This window comes from Pleurodeles waltl, chromosome 1_2 (assembly GCF_031143425.1).
Source record: "Pleurodeles waltl isolate 20211129_DDA chromosome 1_2, aPleWal1.hap1.20221129, whole genome shotgun sequence".
NCBI classification, from domain to species: Eukaryota; Metazoa; Chordata; class Amphibia; order Caudata; family Salamandridae; genus Pleurodeles; species Pleurodeles waltl.
Window position 1 is genome coordinate 983,870,042 of NC_090437.1, and position 20,668 is coordinate 983,890,709.

General features: G+C 46.7%; 1 protein-coding gene across 1 annotated transcript in view; it reads right to left on the reverse strand.

Annotated features, from left to right (window-relative positions):
- The window catches only part of SLAIN2 (SLAIN motif family member 2), a 245,088-nt gene that overhangs the window by 55,491 nt on the left and 168,929 nt on the right, over nucleotides 1-20,668 (reverse strand). Inside the window, exon 5 of the mRNA XM_069201609.1 lies at nucleotides 17,059-17,418. Within this exon, the coding sequence (XP_069057710.1) occupies nucleotides 17,059-17,418 (360 nt within the window). The remainder of the gene's footprint in view (nucleotides 1-17,058; nucleotides 17,419-20,668) is intronic.

The window sequence follows — 20,668 nt, forward strand, 5'->3', positions numbered from 1 at the left end:
ATGGGACCCACCTCTGGGAAATGGAAAGCCAGAGTGACAAGTAAGGGTCCATACACTGAGTGTAAATGACAGACTTATGCTAGCTCCAACAATAGTATGAGATGTGGGAGGCAGTGACATCTTCTAACTGTGACTCACTGGAAGTATTGCATGATTATGTTGTTTCTGTTGTCGATATCCTCTTCTTCAGCCTCCTCTTCTTCACTGTCCACAGGTTCCACAGCTGCCACAAGACCACCAGCTGGACCATGCTTCTGCAGAAAAGGCACCTGCCGTTGCAAAGCCAGGTTGTGCAGCATACAGCAGACCAAGATGATCTGGCACACCTTCTTTGGTGAGTAGTAGAGAGAACCACCTGTCATATGGAGGCACCGGAACCTGGCCTTCAGGAGGCCGAAGGTGTGTTCAATCACTCTCCTAGTTTGCCCATGTGCCTCATTGTAGCGTTCCTCTGCCCTTGTCCTGGGATTTCTCACTGGGGTCAGTAGCCATGACAGGTTGGGGTAACCAGAGTCACCTCCAAATATCGAGGGACAACTGTTAGACACACACTAACCCGTAGGAACAACCCCATATCCAGAAAACTATTCACACTCTATAGGGCCCTTATCCGCACCTATTAGCCACAAACTGTGCCTCTGGAGTTTCCCCATCACATAAGGTATGCTGCTATTCCTCAGAATGTAAGCGTCATGCACTGAGCCAGGAAATTTGGCATTCACATGGGAGATGTACTGGTCGGATGCCGCCATATCATCACCTGCCCCAGCAGATGTGCCTTATGGAGGAGCACAGCGAGCAGAGAGTCAGCCAACACTGAGGTATCACAAATGTCATTTGCACACATTTATTAATCCGCAATGTGCCTGTTACTGTGTGTATTCAAGGCCTACATTGGTGTGACGCAGTTAGATCAATGCCATGTGGCCCCCTGAAATGGCGGCTGCCTGATCTGTAAGGTGGGACAAGGGGATATGAGGTAACTGCGCTGGCGTTGTACACCATTGCGGTAGGCGATCGAAGACCGCGGCGCAATCCTGCATTGGTTAACATTGGACTCTATGGGTCCGAGGAGCTAATGACTATGTACGCCGGCGGTGATGGTACGCACCGCCGCGGACGTGACCGTTATTTTCTGTCTGTTCACTCACTTGATACCTGACCTTCAACAGGAGAGGACCTACACTGCAAGTGCTGCTGTGACCTCAGTCTGGAAGCGACGATGGCTTATGTGTCTGGGGAAAGGGCCCCTGCCTTCACTTCGGAGGAGTTGGAGAAACTAGTGGATGGGGTCCTTCCCCAGTACACACAACTGTACGGTCCTCCAGACAAACAGGTGAGTACACTGTGAGCATGCTGCATGGGCAATGCCTGTTTGGAGTGGTGAGGATAGAAGGTAAATGGTGGCCGGGGGGGGGGGGGGGGACTGAGGCCTGCATGTGCGGACACTGAGTGTATGCGTCAGGGCAAGGGTGGGAACGTGGGCCAATGAGTATGACGGTCCAGACCGGTAAAGATTTTCTATTTCCCCTGTACTATTCCTCTAGGTCAGCGCCCACATGAAGAAGGCTATTTGGCGTCTCATCGCCAAGGACGTCCGGACCCTGGGGGTCCACCACAGACGGAGCACCCACTGCCGGAAAAGATGGGAGGACCTTCGCTGCTGGAGCAAGACTGCGGGGGAGGCCCAGCTGGGGATGGCCTCCCAACGTGGGAGGGGTGCCCGTAGCACCATAACCCCCCTGATGTTCCAGATCCTGGCGGTGGCGTATGCGGAGTTGGATGGGTACTTGAGGGCATCACAGCAGCCACATGGGGGTGAGTGCACTATCATTCAGCTGACACTGCGCGCATTACGAGGTGTCTGGGTGGGGGAGGTGGGGAGTGGGTTCCCCTAGGCCAGGGCGAGCTTGGTAGGCAAGGTTCCTTGTGAGGCAGGCTCAGTGGCACCCCAACCCCACTAGTGGTTAGTGCCATCTACACCTAGTCAGGCTTCTGTGACTTCCATGTGTGCAGCAATCGGGCTTAGGCCTTGTACCCCATGGGGGGGGATGATTAATCTAGGAACTATAAGTGCATGGCGTAGTGCAGAGGGCTGCTGTGTCTGTAGTGTTCGCCAACGGTAGTGGTGTTGCATGCACTGAACTTGTCTTTCTTCTGTCTCCCCCCCCCCCCCTTTTTGTGGTCTCCCTGTTCTTGTGCGCAATAGCATCATCAGGCGGAGGAGCATTGGCACCGGAGCAGGAGGGAGCTGCATCCCACTTGGCCCTGGAGGGCGAAACCACCACCAGTGGGACGGAGACAGGGACAGGAGCAGACAGCAGTGACAGCGACTCCTCCTCTGATGGGAGCTCCCTTTTGGTGGCACCCCTCTGTGCCCTCCGCATCAACAGGTACAGCTGCGACATCCTCAGCCAGTGGCACCACCGCAGACATGGCTACCATCCCCACTGGTCAGTCGTCCGAGGCTGGTGGTGAGTTCCAGGACCCTGGGCAGCTTCCATGAAGCATCACTCTCATCACAGTTGTCACCTGCATATGGAATGCGAAGCCGCAGCAGTGTGGGGTATTTCGCTGCCTCCGTGGCTTATCATGCTACCTGTACCTCGGCAATCTGGTGGCACACACACCCAGGTGAGGGACTTATACTGGCCACACTGCATGTGGAGCACTCTGTGCACCAGGCCCCCTCCAGAACCAGTGGAGAAAGGCATCCACTACCTCAGTCCTTGGCAGGATGAAGCACTCTGGGCACCAAGCCTCCTCCAGGACCAGTGGAGCAAGGCATCCACTACCTCAGTCCTTGGCAGGATGAAGCCCTCTGGGCACAAAGCCCCCTCCAGAACCAGTGGAGAGCTATATCCACTACCTCAGTCCTTGGCAGGATGAAGCACTCTGGGCACAAAGCCCCCTCCAGAACCAGTGGAGAGATACATCCACTACCTCAGTCCTTTGCAAGATGAAGCACTCTGGGCACAAAACCCCCTCCAGAACCAGTGGAGACTGTTATCCACTTTAGAGACTGTGGCTTTGCATTCCCCAGGATACATCAATGGGCAAACCACCCACTGAAAAGACGAGAGACTGTGGCTTTGCACTTACCATGATAAAGCAGTGGGCAAACCACCCATTTGAGATACTTGAGAGACTGTGGCTTTGCACTCCCAAGGATAAGGCAGTGGGCAAAACACCCACTGGAGAGACTTGAGAGATTGTGGCTTTGCACTCCCCAGGATACATCAATAGGCAAACCACCCACTGAAAAGACTTGAGAGTCTGTGGCTTTGCACTCCCCAGGATAAAGCAGTGGGCAAACCACCCACTTGAGAGACTGTGGCTTTGCACTCCCCAGGATAAAGCAGTGGGCAAACCACCCACTGGAGAGACTTGAGAGACTGGCTTAGCACTCCCTAGGATACATCAATGGGCAAACCACCCACTGAAAAGACTTGAGAGAATGTGGCTTTGCACTCCCCAGGATAAAGCAGTGGGCAAACCACCCACTTGAGACTTGAGAGACTGTGGCTTTTCATTCCCCAGGATAAAGCAGTGGCGAAACCACCCACTGGAGAGACTTGAGAGACTGGCTTTGCACTACCCAGGATACATCAATGGGCAAACAACCCACTGAAAAGACTTGAGAGACCGTGGCTTTGCACTCCCCAGGATACATCAATGGGCAGGGAGCCCCCTCGTGGTGCAGTGGCGTCGTGCGTTCATCAGACTGAGGTGCAATCTGCAATTCGAGCTCCATGGCGTCCTGGTTCCTCGTGGGGTGTGGAGAGGTGAGTGTTTTCCCTTCTGTGTACTTTTTTCCGCCGTGTTTTTATTCATGTTGGTTCCGCCCCGGAAAAGGTGGCGGATAGCCATGTTGTGATAGGCGGGAGACAATGTAACGCCCACCCTGTTTGTTTGTACCGCTGTTGCGGTCGGAGTGTTAAAGTGGCTGTCTATGTTGGCGGTTTCCGCCATGGTCGTAATCCCATTTTTTTTCCGCCGGCCTGTTGGCGGTATTACCGCCGCTTTAACACAGACTGCCAGGGTTGTAATGAGGGTCATAGTGTGCACAGAGTCCAGGGGTTCCCCAAGAGGCTTGACAGAGGCAATAATAGATAATACTAATGCTCTATTTGTGGTATGGGTGAGCAGTAAGGCTTATCAGACGGTAGTGTTAAGCATTTGTTGTACACACACAAGCAATAAGTGAAAACACACACCCAATTACTTAATTCGAGGCCAATAGGTTTTTATATAGAAAAATATTCTTTTGTTAATTTATTTTTAGAACCACAAGATTCATTTAGCAGGTAAGTACATCAAATGAAAGGTATGTTGCATAGTAATAATTAGGACTTTGAATAGATTCAATATTGTACACAGTTTTCTTTAAAATGGCAAAAAGCTATTTTAAAAGTGGACACTGCAATTTTCAACAGTTCCTGGTGGAGGTACGTAAAGTACAGTTTCTAAGGTAAGTTCCACATTACATGTTCAGTCTCTGGAGCATATGTAGCCCGCCGGGGCATAGTTAGCCCGCCGTTGGGGGTTCAAGGCAACCCCAAACACCCAGCACCAGAAACACAGGGCCGGGCAGGTGTTGAGGTCAAGCAGGAGCCAAAATAACGTGGGCGCCTATGGAGACAAGGGGTACTCTGGTTTCAGTCTGCTTGCAGGTAAGTACCCATGTTGTCGGAGGGCGGACCAGGAGGGTTTGGAGGAGTACTGGAGGGGGCCCAAGCAGACAGAAATTACCCTCAGCGGCACGGGGGCAGCAGCGGGCAGTGTGCAAACAGGGCACCGGGTTCTCAATAGAACTCCAAGGAGGGAACCCGGGGGTCACTTAGGAGCTGCAGGCAGGGAACAGGGGGGCCTATCGGGCAAGCCACCGAATGGGGGAGGGTCGCTTGCTGGTAGATGCTGCACCGGTGGTTAGTTGTTCTCGGGCCTGGGGGCTGCAGGTGCAGTGCTTCTCCAGGCGACTTATATCGTCGACCCAGGCAGTCGTGGTCAGGGGGGCCTCAGGATTCCCTCTGCAGACGTCGTAGTGGGGGTGCAGAGAGGTCAGCCCAGGGTGGACATGTCGGAGTCGCCTGGGGTCCTATCTGGATAGTTGGTTTCTCTGGACATGGGCCAGGGGCATTGGGTGCAGAATAGTTGTATTCACGCTTCTGGAGTGAGGTGAGAGTCCCTTTAAAGTTGGTTTCTTGGTTTTCTTTTTGGACAGGTCCGCTATCCACAGGAGTTTCTTGGTTCTCGGTGATGCAGACAGTCCCCTGGAGGCTTTTCAGGGGTTGTTGATCCTGCAGAACGCGTTACTTCTTTTCTTGCAGCTTTTTAAAGCAGGAGATGGGCCGGTAGGGCTGAGGAAGAGTCAGCTGGTGTCTCCTCCTCTTCTCTGAGGGGGTTTCAGATCAGCAGTCCTTCTTTCTTGAGGTCATAAGGAATCTGAAGAGCTGGGTTTAGAGTCGTCTCTAAATAATAAAATTAGGGGTGTGTTAGAGTCAGAGGGCAGTAGCCAATGGCTACTGTCCCTGAGGGTGGCTACACCCTCCTTGTGCCACTCCTTCTGGAAAGGGGGGCACATCGCTATTGGTCCTAATCCTCCAAAGCGAGATGGAGGATTTCTCAAGAAGGGGGTCACTTCAGCTCTGGACACCTTAGGGGTGGTCCTGGCTGAGGGGGGTGACTCCTCGTTTTTCTCATTATCCCTCCGGACTTGCCACCAAAAGTGGGGGCTCCTCCGGGGGGCGGGTATCTCCACTAGCCCAGAGGCACTGTAACACCAGGCTTGAGCCTTTGAGGCTCACCGCCAGGTGTAACAGTTCCGGCAGGGGGAGGTGTGAAGTACCTCCACCCAGGACAGGCTTTGTTTCTGACCACAGAGTGCACAAAGGCACTCACCCCATGTGGTCAGAAACTCATCTGGAAGTGGCAGTCCGGCACGGACCGGTCAGCCTTGCGCTAGCAGTTGGGTTAACATACAGGGGCATCTCTAAGATGCCATCTCTGTGCATTTTGTCAATGAATTCCACACTGGCATCAGCGTGGGTTTATTGTGCTGTGAAGTTTGATACCAAACTTCCCAGTATTCAGTAAAGCCATTATGGGGCTGTGGAGTTCGTAAGGACAGACTCCCAGACCATGTACTCAGTATGGCTACCCTGTACTTAAAATGTCTAAGAATTGACTTTGACACTGTAGGGGCATAGTGCTCATGCAGCTATGCCCTCACCTGTGGTATAGTGCACCCTGCCTTAGGGCTGTAAGGCCTGCTAGAGGGTGACTTACCTATTCCACAGGCACTGAGAGGTGGGCATGGCACTCCGAGGGGAGTGCCATGTTGACTTTGTCTTTTCTTCCCACTAGCACACACAAGCTGCAAGGCAGTGTGCATGTACTGAGTGAGGGGTCCCTGGGGGAGGCATAATACATGCTGCAGCCCTTAGGGACCTTTCCTGGCCACAGGGCCCTTGGTGCTAGGGGTACCTTTTACAAAGGACTCAACTGTGTGCCAGGGCTGTGCCAATTGTGGAAACAAAGGTACAGTTTTAGGGAAAGAATACTGGTGCAGGGTCCCAGCGCACTTCCAATGAAAGCTGGCATCAACACTTGGCAAAAAGTGGGGGGTGATCATGCCAACAGTGGCATTTTCCTACAATGTTCGAAAGATAGACAGTATGCGAGGTATCCCTAACAGAACAGTCCGAAAATGATCTCGAACCAGAGCGAAGCTAAAACATGACCGGACCAGGCGGCGGAAGAAAACAATCTAACAATGGAGTTGATACCCATGTGCATTACCAGCAAGAGGAGGAGTCATTATACCTCGGGACTAGAAGACTTTGAGGAAAAGCAACTTGCAACCTGCAACCTTCCGGACCCGACACTAAATGGCAGAAGTATGCAGTACATGTGTATCTACAGCCACATGCCATCAAACACTTGTTACCTGACACTGATAAAAGACCAAAAGGAAAATGTTTACTGTCCCCAAGTAACCTACTCAATCTACTCAAGAGGCAGAAGTAAAGGTAGCTGTAACATCCATCATCAGTAGTTAACTTATTGTAGAAGCAACTGCTACTGAGGTGGGGAATGGAGGCAGTCTCAGAAGAGTTCCCCTGGCCCTGGCTTCAGCAATAATGATCGGAAGGAGCGTAAGAATTAAACCAAGCCTGAAACTGTGATCACTGGAACAGACTGACAACCTCAGCTATGTAATCTTTCCAAAAACCTTCAGTCATTGTGTTACTGTGAACGGTACCAGTATCAGATATCTAGTGCCTGGAAATCAAACTGGCATCAATTGCTTCCCTCTGTCGCACACTCTACCAAGAAAACTGCTGACCCACTACTGCTCAGTTCCAATGCAAGGCACACAGTGATGAGGTGTTTTTTTTCTTCTTTTTTAACTGAGACAGGTGATGTAGGCCTTGAGCTTTTCAGCCACAGAATTCTGTTTCCTGCAAAAACACAGCTTTAACCTAGGCGGGAGTGAGAAAACCACTGAGGTGGCTCTGGGTAAAGGAGGAAAGTTTAAAAAGCAATAACCTGTAACTCTGTAACACAGGGTGAGGGTACCCAAGCAAGCCAGCTGTAGTTATGTTGAGCATTCCCAAGAAGGACTTATCTTCCACCCACCACTGTTTCTTGTAAACTCAAAAGCAGAGCTCCTCCACACTGGTAAGTGACTCCGTTCCAACTCCGCAAAATCTAAGCACATGCAACTAATGCAACATCTGAGCAGATAAGACAGCATATGGATGGATTGCAGCAGTTGTAGACAATACTGTAGTCCCTCTCACAGCAGTGTCTCCTGAGGCCGCTTTCCACAGACATTCTTGATGAGCACCAGTCTTGACTCCAAAGCTATACTTACTATCTCCCACCTTGTCGGTAAAATTATCATAGAAGCTCTTGATAAACAGAACTATCAGCTGCGGTATGCCACAGTCTTTTACTGTATACAAGAGGTTGTATCAGTGGATACTGTCAAAGGCTTTATCAAATCAACAAAGTAGATGTATTATTTGTCTCTGCTACTTCACACATTGCTCTATGATGCTGCGTACAGTAAGAATCTCATCAAAAAACCCAGAACATACTGTATAATGATCTTCATCAGAATGTTACTCATGAATGACAGAAGGGTGATTTCACGCCAGCTGTTACAGCTGGTTAATGCTCCTTGCTTTAGAATCTTGAAGATGATGCCCTGGTACCAGTTATGTGGTACTTTCTTTCCCTCCCAAATCAATGTAAACAGTGGTTGGAGGATGTGGCTGATGTTTCTGGGTCTGCCTTGAGAATTTCTGCACAGGGCTACATTCGCTGTGGGGCCATTTTGTAATAACAGTTAGGGCAGGTCACACCTTCTCAAGCTCATAAAGTGAGTCTGTGCATTTTGAAGTCCTCGAAACTAAGAATTTTCTCTTCGTAACTCCACTTTATGGAATTTTCTGCATGTTACAAAGACAACATTGAAATGCTACATGGAAAACAATTTGTAACATGATTTTTCCCCTGCTTAACCTAACTATTGGTTCATCCTGCTCCTAAGTACTCTCTTCTACTGTTTGCCAGTAAATGCTGAGGGGACACTTGAAGAATAAGTCCTGTAAATAAATATCTTCATATTAACAGAAGGGCTTTTGTGAGATCCTCAGTGCCAACATGAATAAGTCTGAATTTATTTAATCACACTAGAATGGTCAATGGTTTAGAAAGTAGACAGGTTTAAGGTGCTCACAACTATAGTCTTTCAATGCTTATTTAACTTTTGGGCCTGACACCCAAGGTTCGCACTATTCATGAGCACAAGACATTCAGTGTAAAAGGATTTCCTGGTCTCTCCCTGACCACTACCTTTCTATGGTCAGTCTGATGGGTAGGTAACAATGTGGAGTTGTGACAGACACCAATAATAGATGTAGGACTGTAAAAGATAAGGTGGGGACTTTTGGTACGAGAGTGAATGGGAGTTATCTTATCATGCTCTCAATTTGTTAAACAATACAAATAACTTTTATGAAAAGGACAAGGGATTTATTATACAAGGTCTGTTTCAGTTGAACAAACTGAATAGGAGGAATATGTTCATAACAGCAATTATGTAACCGATATACAAATTCAGGAGTATGAGGAAATGCAGGGGTGTATTCTTGTTAATTGGATGGAGCCAGGCATGGGTGACCTATGGGACAGGGGATTAAGGAGTTTATTCCTTGTTTGGTAGGCATACCACATGGCCATATGAACCAAGTGTGGTAACACATGCTTTTTTCCAAAATGATCCTATTTGTTTCCTCCCAATAAATTTGATGCATAGCTACAACATCCCATAAGCAAGAAAAAGTTAATTTCACTGGAATTAACCATCATTTAAGTGCAGATTTACAAGGCATATCCTAAACTAGAATAATGTCCTAGTTATTTTAAAACTCATGTACCCAAAGTACAAGTGGAATATAGACGAGTTCACATAAAAATGGGGACGGCTGAGAATTGACTTGCCACATAAATTCTTACTTATACCCTAGGCTCATTATAGGCTGTGACAGAAATAAAACACTCTGCATTATAGCAGAACCCATATGTGTGTGTCCATGATCAGGAATTGGTTACAGTGGTAAAGGACTCCACATAATGTGACGTAAAGCTATGGAATGATGACAGTCGGATGAAATTAATAAGTTACTTACCTTCTGCAATACACCCTCCGGGGAACACACTATGTACTCACAGATTCCTCACCTTATGGATTTCCCCAGGAGCCATACTGGACCCGGAAACTCAAAAAGCAATGCTCCTGCATGTCGTTAGGTGACTCCACTCCGTCTATCCACGCCACTCCGTAAGTGACAAATGGGGTCACATATACGCACTACCCATGTGCGTCGTCAGTTTCTTCGTAGGCTTGCCTGCGACATCAGACACAGAGCCCAGAAGCTGAATGGATAGATTGGTGTGCAGATTCCTATGTTGGGACCTTTCCAGACCATTCCACAGAACGGGGAGGCAGAGAGGGATTAGCAGCTAGATAAAGTATCCACCAGAAAAAGTGAAAGTATGTAATTTGTTCTCCTGATGAATACTTCAATTTGCAAATTCCTTCCCAAAGCAGTACCTCTCCACGCGTAGATCGAGAAGGAATAGCAGAGCACAGCCCTGTTGGAAAATTTGAAGAATCCACCTGTCGAATGCGATGCTCTGCCACCTCTGATGGTTGAGGCTGACCCTGCCTCTCACTGGATGGCTGTGTCCCACTAAGGGCAAAAAAGGTTTTCTAGTTGTTGCTGGAGAGGCAGGAGATTGAGACGTACGCTTACACTGATGGCCTGGTTGTTACTTGTTGGGCCCACTGCCCTGGCCTCAAAAGGGCTGGAAGACCTTTTGTGCAGACAGCAGGGCCTAATGCTGTCAATACAGCAGGCCCCTGGCATGTCCTCAAAAAGGAAGAAACTGTTGGGGTATTGCCGGACTGGTGCTGTAACAGCATAAACGGTTTGGGCTAATGAAGTCCCCAGATATTTTGTGAATGCTGTTAAGATCTTATCAACTATGTCCCACAGTGAATGGTTGAAACATCATAGAAGGCAGCAGGTGATGACTGACCTGAAAGCAAGAGTAGCCTATGAGATCATTCTATTTCCAAACGTCTCTACAGTTTGGACTAGTAGGAGGTGGAGTTGTATAGGCTTTAAGATTCACTCGGTCTGCACCGCCATACTCTTTGGATTTGGATGCTGGGCTAAAAAACATTCAGGGTTGCCTGGCCCTCGTCTATGGTGCCTGTTACCTAGCAATTGAACGGAGGGCCAAAACGCGACATTGCTCATGTGCCCAAGAACATATCAGTGAGGGCATCATTGAAGGGTAGAAGAGGTACGGGTAAGCACTTGCCCAAGCTGAAGGACCTCAGTAAGAACATTTGTTTTTACCTCCACAATGACTTCAGCAGCGCTGCTAGTCCGGAGGGCTAGGAGGAACAACCCAGTATCAGGCAATGTATCCATTCCACTAGCATCTTGTAGATCAAAGTACCAGTCATCCTTATTTTGGGGGGGAGGGAGGAACATTTCCCCCATCACCTTCACTGTCATCTCCATATGACTGACAGTCCGTGTGAGCCAAAAGGCTGGTGCAGTGTCTGGGTGACATGTTCCCTTGACACTGAAAGAATTTAGAATGAAATATTTTTTCTAGAATGAAGAAAAAGAGGAGTGGAGCTCGGGATCCACGTCTGAAGGTGCGGAAAGAAAAATAAAAAAAAAGGAACAGACGTCAGTGCATAGGGCGACTTCCAGACATGTAGAGTCCCCTTGGCACAAGACCCATCATCGCACACCATCTGGTTGCTGTTGTACTACATGGTGGTCTTTTTGTCCATGAGAACCTATACCCCCCCCTGCTCCTTGATAGTTGGGAAGAATGCTTTCAGTGCCAATCAAATCGCTTGCACCTTCAGTAGGTTGATGTGGAGGAGAGCTTCCACTGGAGACCAGAGTCCTCTGAACTCCACCTCTCCCAAATGACCATCCCTCCCAGCAATGATGCATCTGTCACACTGGATAGCTTAGAGGGGAGGAAGGGAGCAGGCTCTACCAATGGTCCAACTGCAGTCATGATGGCAGAACCTTTGCAGCCTCATACGACTCCTGTATGTACTCTGACAAGTCCCCTTAGTGCTGATCTCACTGAGACTTCAGAACCCACTGCAGAGCTCGCATGTGACACACAGCAGGATGCAGGAGGCCAAAAAGCCCTGAAGACTCTGAACTGCTAATACTGAGATCCAGGTCAAAGTCTGAAACATCAGAATCCTAGCACAAATGCACCGGACTCGGTGAGTCAGAGGGAAGTCTTGGAAGAGTATTGTATCCAAGATGGCTCTGATGAAGAGAATAAGGTGACTGTGGCACGTTGATGGGAAAACCCAATTATGTCAACAGGTCATCTGGTGGTGGTTTACGCCTGACTGATATGAGCCCACCTTCAGTAGTCCGCCATCGAGATATAGGAAGACTGGTATTCCAAGCCTCCGCAGATGGGCTGAGACCACCACCATTACCTTGGTGAACTCCCAACAAGTACTGGTAAGGCTAAATGGAAAAATGGAGAACTGAAAGTGCTTCTAGAATACCTGAAACTACAGATAAAATCTGTGGGACTGCAAGATGGGGATGTGGAAATAAGTGTCCTGCTAAAGTCACCAACCAGTCTCCTGTACCAAGGGCAGACCGACCATGGGTCAAGGTTAGCATTTAGAACTTGCTCTTCCGGAGGAAGTGGTTAAGAGGGCAAATATCTAGGATGGAGTGGAGGGCTGCCACCCTTATTCGGCATCAGACTATAATAGGAGTAGCAACAAGACCTGATCTCTGATGTCGGCATCCTCTATACTGCTCCCCTGGCCAGGAAAGCCTGAGCTTCTCGTCGGAATATGGACAAGAGGACATGTGGAAGGTGTTGTAGTTTGGGTGGCATGTCTGGGGGATAAGACAGGAGGGGCAGGGAAGATCAATGTTCCACAATCTGGAGCGCCTGTACATCAGCAGAGATCGTTGATGTCCTCCATCCAGGGAAGTGAAAGGTGACCTGACCACCTACAGAGTGATAGTGAGTTGCTGAGGACAGATGTGAGAGGCTTTGCAGCATCTGCAGTGACAGCAGTTGGGGTTCGTGTAGCCCCTGGGGGTCTGGACATGGTTGGTGTGTTCCCTGGCTTCTATCATGAATGCGGTGGGAGTCCAGTTATAGTTGAGGCACATACAGTCTTTACTTGTAGTCCCTTCCAGAGCTTTGAAATGGGTGCTGCCTTTCATGTGCACTGGTGATCTGGCATTGCAAAGTCCAGCGAGCGGGTAGTGGCCTTGCTCTCTTTAAATCGTTTGAAGGTAGAGTATGACTTTGCCCTGAACAGCTGAGAGCCATTGAAAGGCATGTCTGTGAAGGAGTGACAAACACTGGAGGAGAATCCCATGGATTGAATCCAGGTGTGCCACCTGATTATCATGCTGGTTCCAACCGCCCTACCCAGGTAGTCATACGTGTCCATCCCAGGTTCTAGAATATTTCGCCGCATCCAAGATAATCTGTGGCATAATAGGCTGGATGTCTTTGGGAACAGCTGGCAGATGTCCTTCACTCTGTCCCAAAATGCGTGCAAATATCTGCCACGCAAGGCTGGCGGCATAGAATGCTTGGACCATTCTGCTCTCCAGAGTGTGGTGTTTTAGCAACAAGTCCGGTTCTCTGGAAGCAGGCCTGTGCCACCTTCCTACCTGACAATTTACTGAGGGGGGCAGATCCTAGTTTCACCCAGGTACCAATCAGAACTTCCATCAAGGCCTCATTAAAAAGGAAAAGTAGGTTATTGGCTGGCTTGTTTGTCCCGGGCTCAAAACCTGTGTTGCATTAGTCTTTACTTTTTGAGTTGGCAGGGAGACGTCCAGACCTGCCGCCCTCATTATTGTGAAGGCGGCGGATTCCTCAGTAGCCACGGCCGGGTTAGGAGAGGACAGGCCTACATCTGGTGAATTGTCCAAACGCTGGATTCCTGAAAACCCTTCAAAGTTATTCTCACCACCATATGCTCCATGGTCATCATCATTGCCATCATCCCCATAAATACGCTGGGGAACATAGGTGTCAGGCTTAAATGGACATTTTGAGAAGGTATGACAAGGAGAAATGGGTCTCTGAGTCAGAAGGAAAAATTAGATCAATTCCTGGGGTCGGTTTCTGTGTCGGCACCCATGCCACTAGCATCAGACGTGACACTGACGGCAGCATCAGTCGTTGCACAGAGGGTTGGGGGCTGTGCATGGCAAATGGCCCAGAATTGGCAGTGCCAAAGCTTAGGAAGGACCAGCTTCTGTTCAAGGGCACAGTCGGCATCAACGACAAATCTACAGATGCTAAACATACTCAAGACCGTCTGGGATCCCTGGGTCCCAAAGGGACCCCCTGAGGTAGCAAAAATCTTGTATATGGCCTTCTTCAGCTCCTGGAGCAGTTGCATTTTCGTTAGCCACTTAGATTGGTGCCAAAACAGCACCAGAGTCACAATCTGTTCTGCAGGGGGAATAACTGGAATGACTACACAGCCTAGAGGTGCCTGGGGCATGGCATGACTGAATGGTGGGAATGCCTGAAGGAGGGAGACACGTTTTGACTTCTCCCTGCAATATGGGGGGAGACAGAGCCACACAATATCACTTGATGACTCGCACAGAGTTGCAATAATAGTTTCCTGATCCAGTCTGGAGCCAGGGGAAATTCGGAAGGTGAGGAATCTGCATTTAGAAGTCTTTCAGAAATTAATATACGTTAAAAAAATGCAGCAAGTCACTGAAAAAGACACAGTTAAAGTGACATTATGATATGTGAATAGAAATCGCAACACTAGACACAAGGATCCTTGCCTCACATTCGTCATATGTCCTTACTTTGCTTTATTGTTTTTGTATTTGAGCCTCGACAAAAAATGTGAATATAAAAAAGCTAAATTATGGTAGCAAAAAAACGTAAATCCCACTCAAATACTCCATTTACAGTTAGCTGAGCAAACCAAACTCGTCCGAATGCACACTGCTTAGGACGTCACACATAATACTAGAAGTCACATCAGTGACATGACTGGTATGTGTTGTGCTCCCTGCAGTCTCCGTACACCATCCCTGACACTTCAGTTTCAGGACAGGGTTCGGTGCCTGGTATTCTTTAATGGTCACTCCAATAAAATGAATTTGAGGTGGTGCTTGATAAATCAGATCTGTGAAGCCTGCAGACCCACGATTGGATTTGTGAACCCCAATCGAACGAGATGATAAAATGGTCCCTCTGCCAATTTTTTTTTTTTTTTCTTTTCATAAATTCCTTAACAGTTTTACTTCAAACTGAAAAATAAACCCAAATCTCTGTAACGTTCTAGTTTCACTAAGTATTATGTAATATTGTTCAGCGATTTATACTGTAGCAGAAAGGAAAAACTAATATGGGAAATGATAACGAAAAAGCAAAGTAGGCCCCTACAAAATCATGACCTCCGGGAAGAAAGATTGTATATCTACTGATTTTAATGTAAATACTGCTAGAATATATTCTTAGCAACTAAACTAGTACAGTATGTCTGTTCAAACAATTATACGGTCACTAAACCTGAAAATAAAAATAATATATAAATATAATAGGTAAAGAAAATTAGAAATAAAAAAATGAATTTGGGTAAACCTAATCGGCTACAGTGCAGCCTAATATAGACACTTCTGTCAATCACCATCCTAATTTACTCTAAACAGTGGTACCCAGGAAAACATACTTACACTACTTAAAGATACTGGGTAAAAATAAAAGATTTCTGATATATATATATATATATATATATATATATATATATATTTATATTTTTTTTATTTTTATTTTTTAAAGGAGGATGTGCCAGATAATATAAATAAATGAATGTCAAAGTCTCGTCCTCTCCGCTCCCAACCTACTTTTCAAAGATAAAAAGGCATCATAGCCTTCATCTTTAGTAAGCATCCCAGAATCAACATGGGTAAACTAACAAGGCTGTGTTACACTTACAGGTCCACGATCTAAGAAGTATCTCATATTCAACTCAAAGTGCCACATTTCATGGAAACCGACATGACGCATAAGTATATATGGAATGTGACACGCTAACAGTTTTAAGATGTTAAAGGAATGTAATAATACCTCCTAAACATAAAAGACTAAGGGCCAGATGTATCAAGAAACCGAATTGCATTTCTTAAATAGCGAATTTTAAGAAATCGCTATTTAAGAAATGCAAAATGGTATATATGAATTTGCTATTAGCGAATCGCAAATAGAGAATCCGACCTAATGTTTTTGCATTTCCCAAATTGCAAATTCCAGTTAGGAATTCACAAATTAGGAAATGCAAATCCCACGGTGCTGGGGGCCTAAGGCCCCCTTCTGCTGCACCCCAAAAAAATGTTAAGGGCATATGTGCGCTACATGTCAATTTAAAAAATGCATTTATAATGCATTTTTTAACTTTTGCACATGGTTACCACCAAACTTGACTTTGTGGTAATTGCATTTCCTAAATGCCCAATTTGCATTTAGGAAATGCTTGATACATGTGCTTTGGAAATTTAGAGAATCGCAATTTGCGATTCTCTAAATGGGGGTTGCAATTTTAAGGAATCGCTAATTTAGCGATTTCTTAAAATTGCACTGCGAATGCCTTTCATACATTGCAAAAGGCATTTTGCACCTGCAAACGGCCAAATTTTGCAATTCGCACCGTTTGCGAATGCAAAAAAGCTCGATACATCTGGCCCTAAATCCAGAAAAAACTAATTTCATCACATGATAAAAGTGGTGGTCAATTAAGAATGTACATTTAAATAAATATAAAAAACGGAACCAGAGCTTCAAAGGCCCCATACTAGAAGATCAAATAAGATGTATCAACCTTTATAACAGCGCACCTGTCCCCACGTACTCATTTTTTAAATTTAGACAAAACAAATATACCGACGGCTTTCAATTTATAGTCAGAAAACACACAGGTGCTAGAACTGGATCATGGACCATGCCTACGGGCTGCAGTTGACAAATAAAAAATAAAAAATAATAATAATAATTTGAAGGTTAGTTCAAATACAATTTTCTAATGGATAACTGTTCTCATTAACTGGTTGACCATGCTATGTGAAGGTCACTGCCAAATCAAAAGTGCTTTACGAAAGTTGATCAAACAGGTTTCAATAAAATAATGGACTGAAAAAACACCTAATCTACAGCGAGAAATTTGTGAAGTACACACCAATGGCTTGCAGATTTCTTTAATTTATGTCAATAAGAGCTAGGGCTGATTAACGGCTGGATAAATGACACTAAAAAACGAAACCGCCTTTTCTCGGCCCTGCAGGTCACAGGTCTAGAATATGTATTCCTAGCAATGGAATCCTACCCATTACTTACACACTCACCCCTCCTTGATCTTCATCCATCAACCTGCCACATACCCTCAGGTTTAAACAATGTCTCAAAAACACAAACCTTCATTTTTGATTGTGCTAATCTGCTGCTCCGAAGCATGACCTTGCAGCGACAGGCGAGGCTGCTGTAAGCGACTGATGCTAGGCTGGGGAGACGCTCTGCTGTATTCCAGCCCCCGAGAAGGGGATCTAGAACGGGGAGAATTCCTGGGTGACTGTCTTGGCGATGGTCGAGGCGAATTCCGCGGCGAAGGAGTGAACCTGTTAACAGATGGGTGCAATGCATGATGTATGCTGTCTTCTTCATCTTCTAAACTTTGAGCATCAAGTTCCTGATCACTAAATGTGCCTCGTCTCAAGGAGTTACAAGATGACCCAGAACTACGCCGAGACGTTGTGGCTGCATATTCTTGCCGCAAACCTGCAACATATAAAAACTTTTCTTAATCGATTAAGGTGGAAATAGGTGGATATCATTAAACTATAAAAAGCAGCAAGATACTCAGAACCTTGTAGTCTCCTCAATACCCGACACTCTGACTGCATTTTTTAAAGAACTTTCAGCCATTTCTTTCATACAGAGCAAAACTGGAACAGATGAGGAGACTCACTTTTTACAGATATGAAAATATCAATAATCTCTCAAGTATCCTTCTTTATAAAAAAAAAAATAAAAAAACTTACGAAATGGCGTAGGTCAGTGCGTTGGCTTACTTGGTTTATTTCTCTATGAAAGTGAATCTTTATCAGAGTCAGAAACAACATTATTCAGTCTAGCTAGACCATAAAAGTGTAAAAGCAATAAATCCATACAGCTATTACAAGCCACAGTAAGATCATCCAAATACAGGCAAATAAGAAAAGTACGCCAATTGCTAGAGTCACGGTTGCCCTCTGCTTGATAGCCCACTGAATTGTCAGTTACATTTTCACATAGTGAAGTGTCTATAAATAATTAAAAGCTGCTATGCAATATCAGATGTTTGCTATTTTTAAAAGAAGGTAACAAGTAGCGTTTTCTCCGCAATTAATAAAATTGATATAAGAACATAAAAATGAATCGTGCCTACTGCTGAATGATTGTCGCACGGACAGGCAGGTAGGCTGCAGAAGCAAGAGCCCTGACAAGGAAAGGCAGCCACAAAGGGGCACTGTGCATAGTTTGAGCCAGACTAAAACATCTGTGGTGCTGGTTACACACCCATGTTAGGTAATGTTCAATGCCAGTGTTTACACAAATCCGCATATACGCCAGGACAGTTGGCATTATCAACCACCCTTCGAATTCTCTCTTCCATTCGACTGGCTAAAAAAAAATTCTTTAGAGAGGTGTGGGAGACAACTGTCCCACTGATAGAAGCAAACAGGTCTTCCCGTCCCAGGCTTAGGCAAGCGTTCGGAATGTACCCTAGCCAGGAAATTGGCAGGCATAGGCCAAGTTTGAGACAGTCAGCAAGGACAGCCCTCTTGAATGAAACCTGGCTCCTAGACCAAATTCTACGCCACAAGAGGAATGGTTGCAACCGTATCAAGTCATTTATGTGCACAATAACATCCTCAGAGTGGCATACAAAAGATCTGGTGCTTCTGGAGTTAGAGTAGCCTTTTAATAAAACCATTCTGAAATGTTTCCAGACTCGGCCAATCATTATTGCTCCATAACCCAGACCCACTGGAGGCAACAGCCACATGGCCACAAGTTCCTTAATAGGCTTATGGTCCAATCTGCGGGAAAAAGTAAGGAGAGCCTCAACAGCTTTAGCAAATGCAGTGGCTCTATTAGACTTTAGCGGGCCCCCATGCTAAATGGGTATCAAAGGGAATACCCAAGTACAACAACAGGGGCACAGTGCTAACCTTAGAGCAGTTAAGTACAAAGGAGGTGCTTTTCCTTTTTCTTCGCACCTAAGATCGTAACATGCGGCTTGGCCTGATTGACCCTAAGATCCAAGTTGGTCATAAACTGACAAAACAATCAGGCTGGCATTGTAGACCGATTGCTGTCCTGGCCATTAGGACAGTGTCATCAGGGTAGATTAACATGGGAACACTATGGTCACCTATGCAGGGGCAGTGGGCCTGGAGTTCAAGCAGATTCTCCTCCAGGTCATTTACATACAATGAGAATAGGAACAAGGGCAGAACACAGTCCTAACGTGCGCCCTTTGCCAGGTTAAAGCCTGAAGTTGTCTCTCCACCCGGGTCATATCTCAAACTGGCAGTGACCTCAATATTAAGCTCTAAAAAAAAATTGGCAATGTACTGGTCGACTCCCATCAATGATATGGGGCGGTAGCATTGCAGGACCAACACATAAGCAGGACCGTCACCAATGCTGCATTGAGGACACTGGTCAAGAGGGGGGCCCATAATGAGGTAGTAGCCTTGAACATGTCTGAAGGTATCCCACCTGGGCCTGACGCACACCCGACCGGGCAACTAACTATTGTCAGCAGGACCTCACTCAATTCTTTCTTGGGAAGCTGGGGGTGTCAGCAGTGACTGAGTGTGCAGGGGAACCTAAGAAAGGCCCAGCTGGGTCGATAATGGAAAGAACTGACTGAAGTCTCTATAGCTGCGCCCTCATACAGCTTCATTAAGTGGGACCCAGAGGTCAGAGAGGATTACAGTGTCAATATTGGGGCTTTTGGCTATCTCCAAGTAGATGCGATTAACTACAGCTCAAAATGCCTTCATCTCCCTTAGCTTGCTTGCTTGCTTAGGATAAGAGAGAAAAAAGCTTCCTCTCTGATAGCTTTCTTCCCAACTCCTTTATATGGATCTACAACTTCAAACCACTTCCTGAGCTCTGGGTTTCTTATTTAGGGCAGCTTACAGCTGCTTATGCTTCTTGGTGCAGTCAAGATCGAACCAGTTGGTGGGTGGCTGGCTACCTGACATAACCGGGACCAAAAATAGCTTATAGGCCCTGCTGCAAATTCTACTGACGCTCTCCAGAAGCTCCAAGCCACAACCCTTCCTATAGTCATCAACTTGATATTTTAGGAAATCCGTGAGCGAAGACACCACAAGCTGAGTTAGAATGAAAATGTCACTTACCCAGTGTACATCTGTTCGTGGCATTAGTCGCTGCAGATTCACATGTTGTGCATAGCCCGCCATCTGGTGTTGGGTCGGAGTGTTACAAGTTGTTTTTCTTCGAAGAAGTCTTTCGAGTCACGAGACCGAGGGACTCCTCCTCTTTTGCTTCCATTGCGCATGGGCATCGACTCCATCTTCGATTGTTTTCCCCGCAGAGGGTGAGGTAGGAGTTGTGTGTGTTAGTAATAGTGCCCATGCAATGGAGTGAATAAGTATGTACCAATTAAGGTTTAAATAATATATTTACAAATGTACAAAGTTGAAGATAACTTCCAAACGGCTACAGGCTCCCGGGGAGGCGGGTGGGCACATGTGAATCTGCAGCGACTAATGCCACGAACAGATGTACACTGGGTAAGTGACATTTTCAGTTCGATGGCATGTGTAGCTGCAGATACACATGTTGTGCATAGACTAGTAAGCAGTTATCTCCCCAAAAGCGGTGGCTCAGCCTGTAGGAGTGGAAGTAGTCTGAAATAAAGTTCTTAGTACGGCTTGACCTGCTGTGGCTTGTTGTGCGGATAGCACGTCTACACAGTAGTGCTTAGTAAATGTGTGAGGCGTAGACC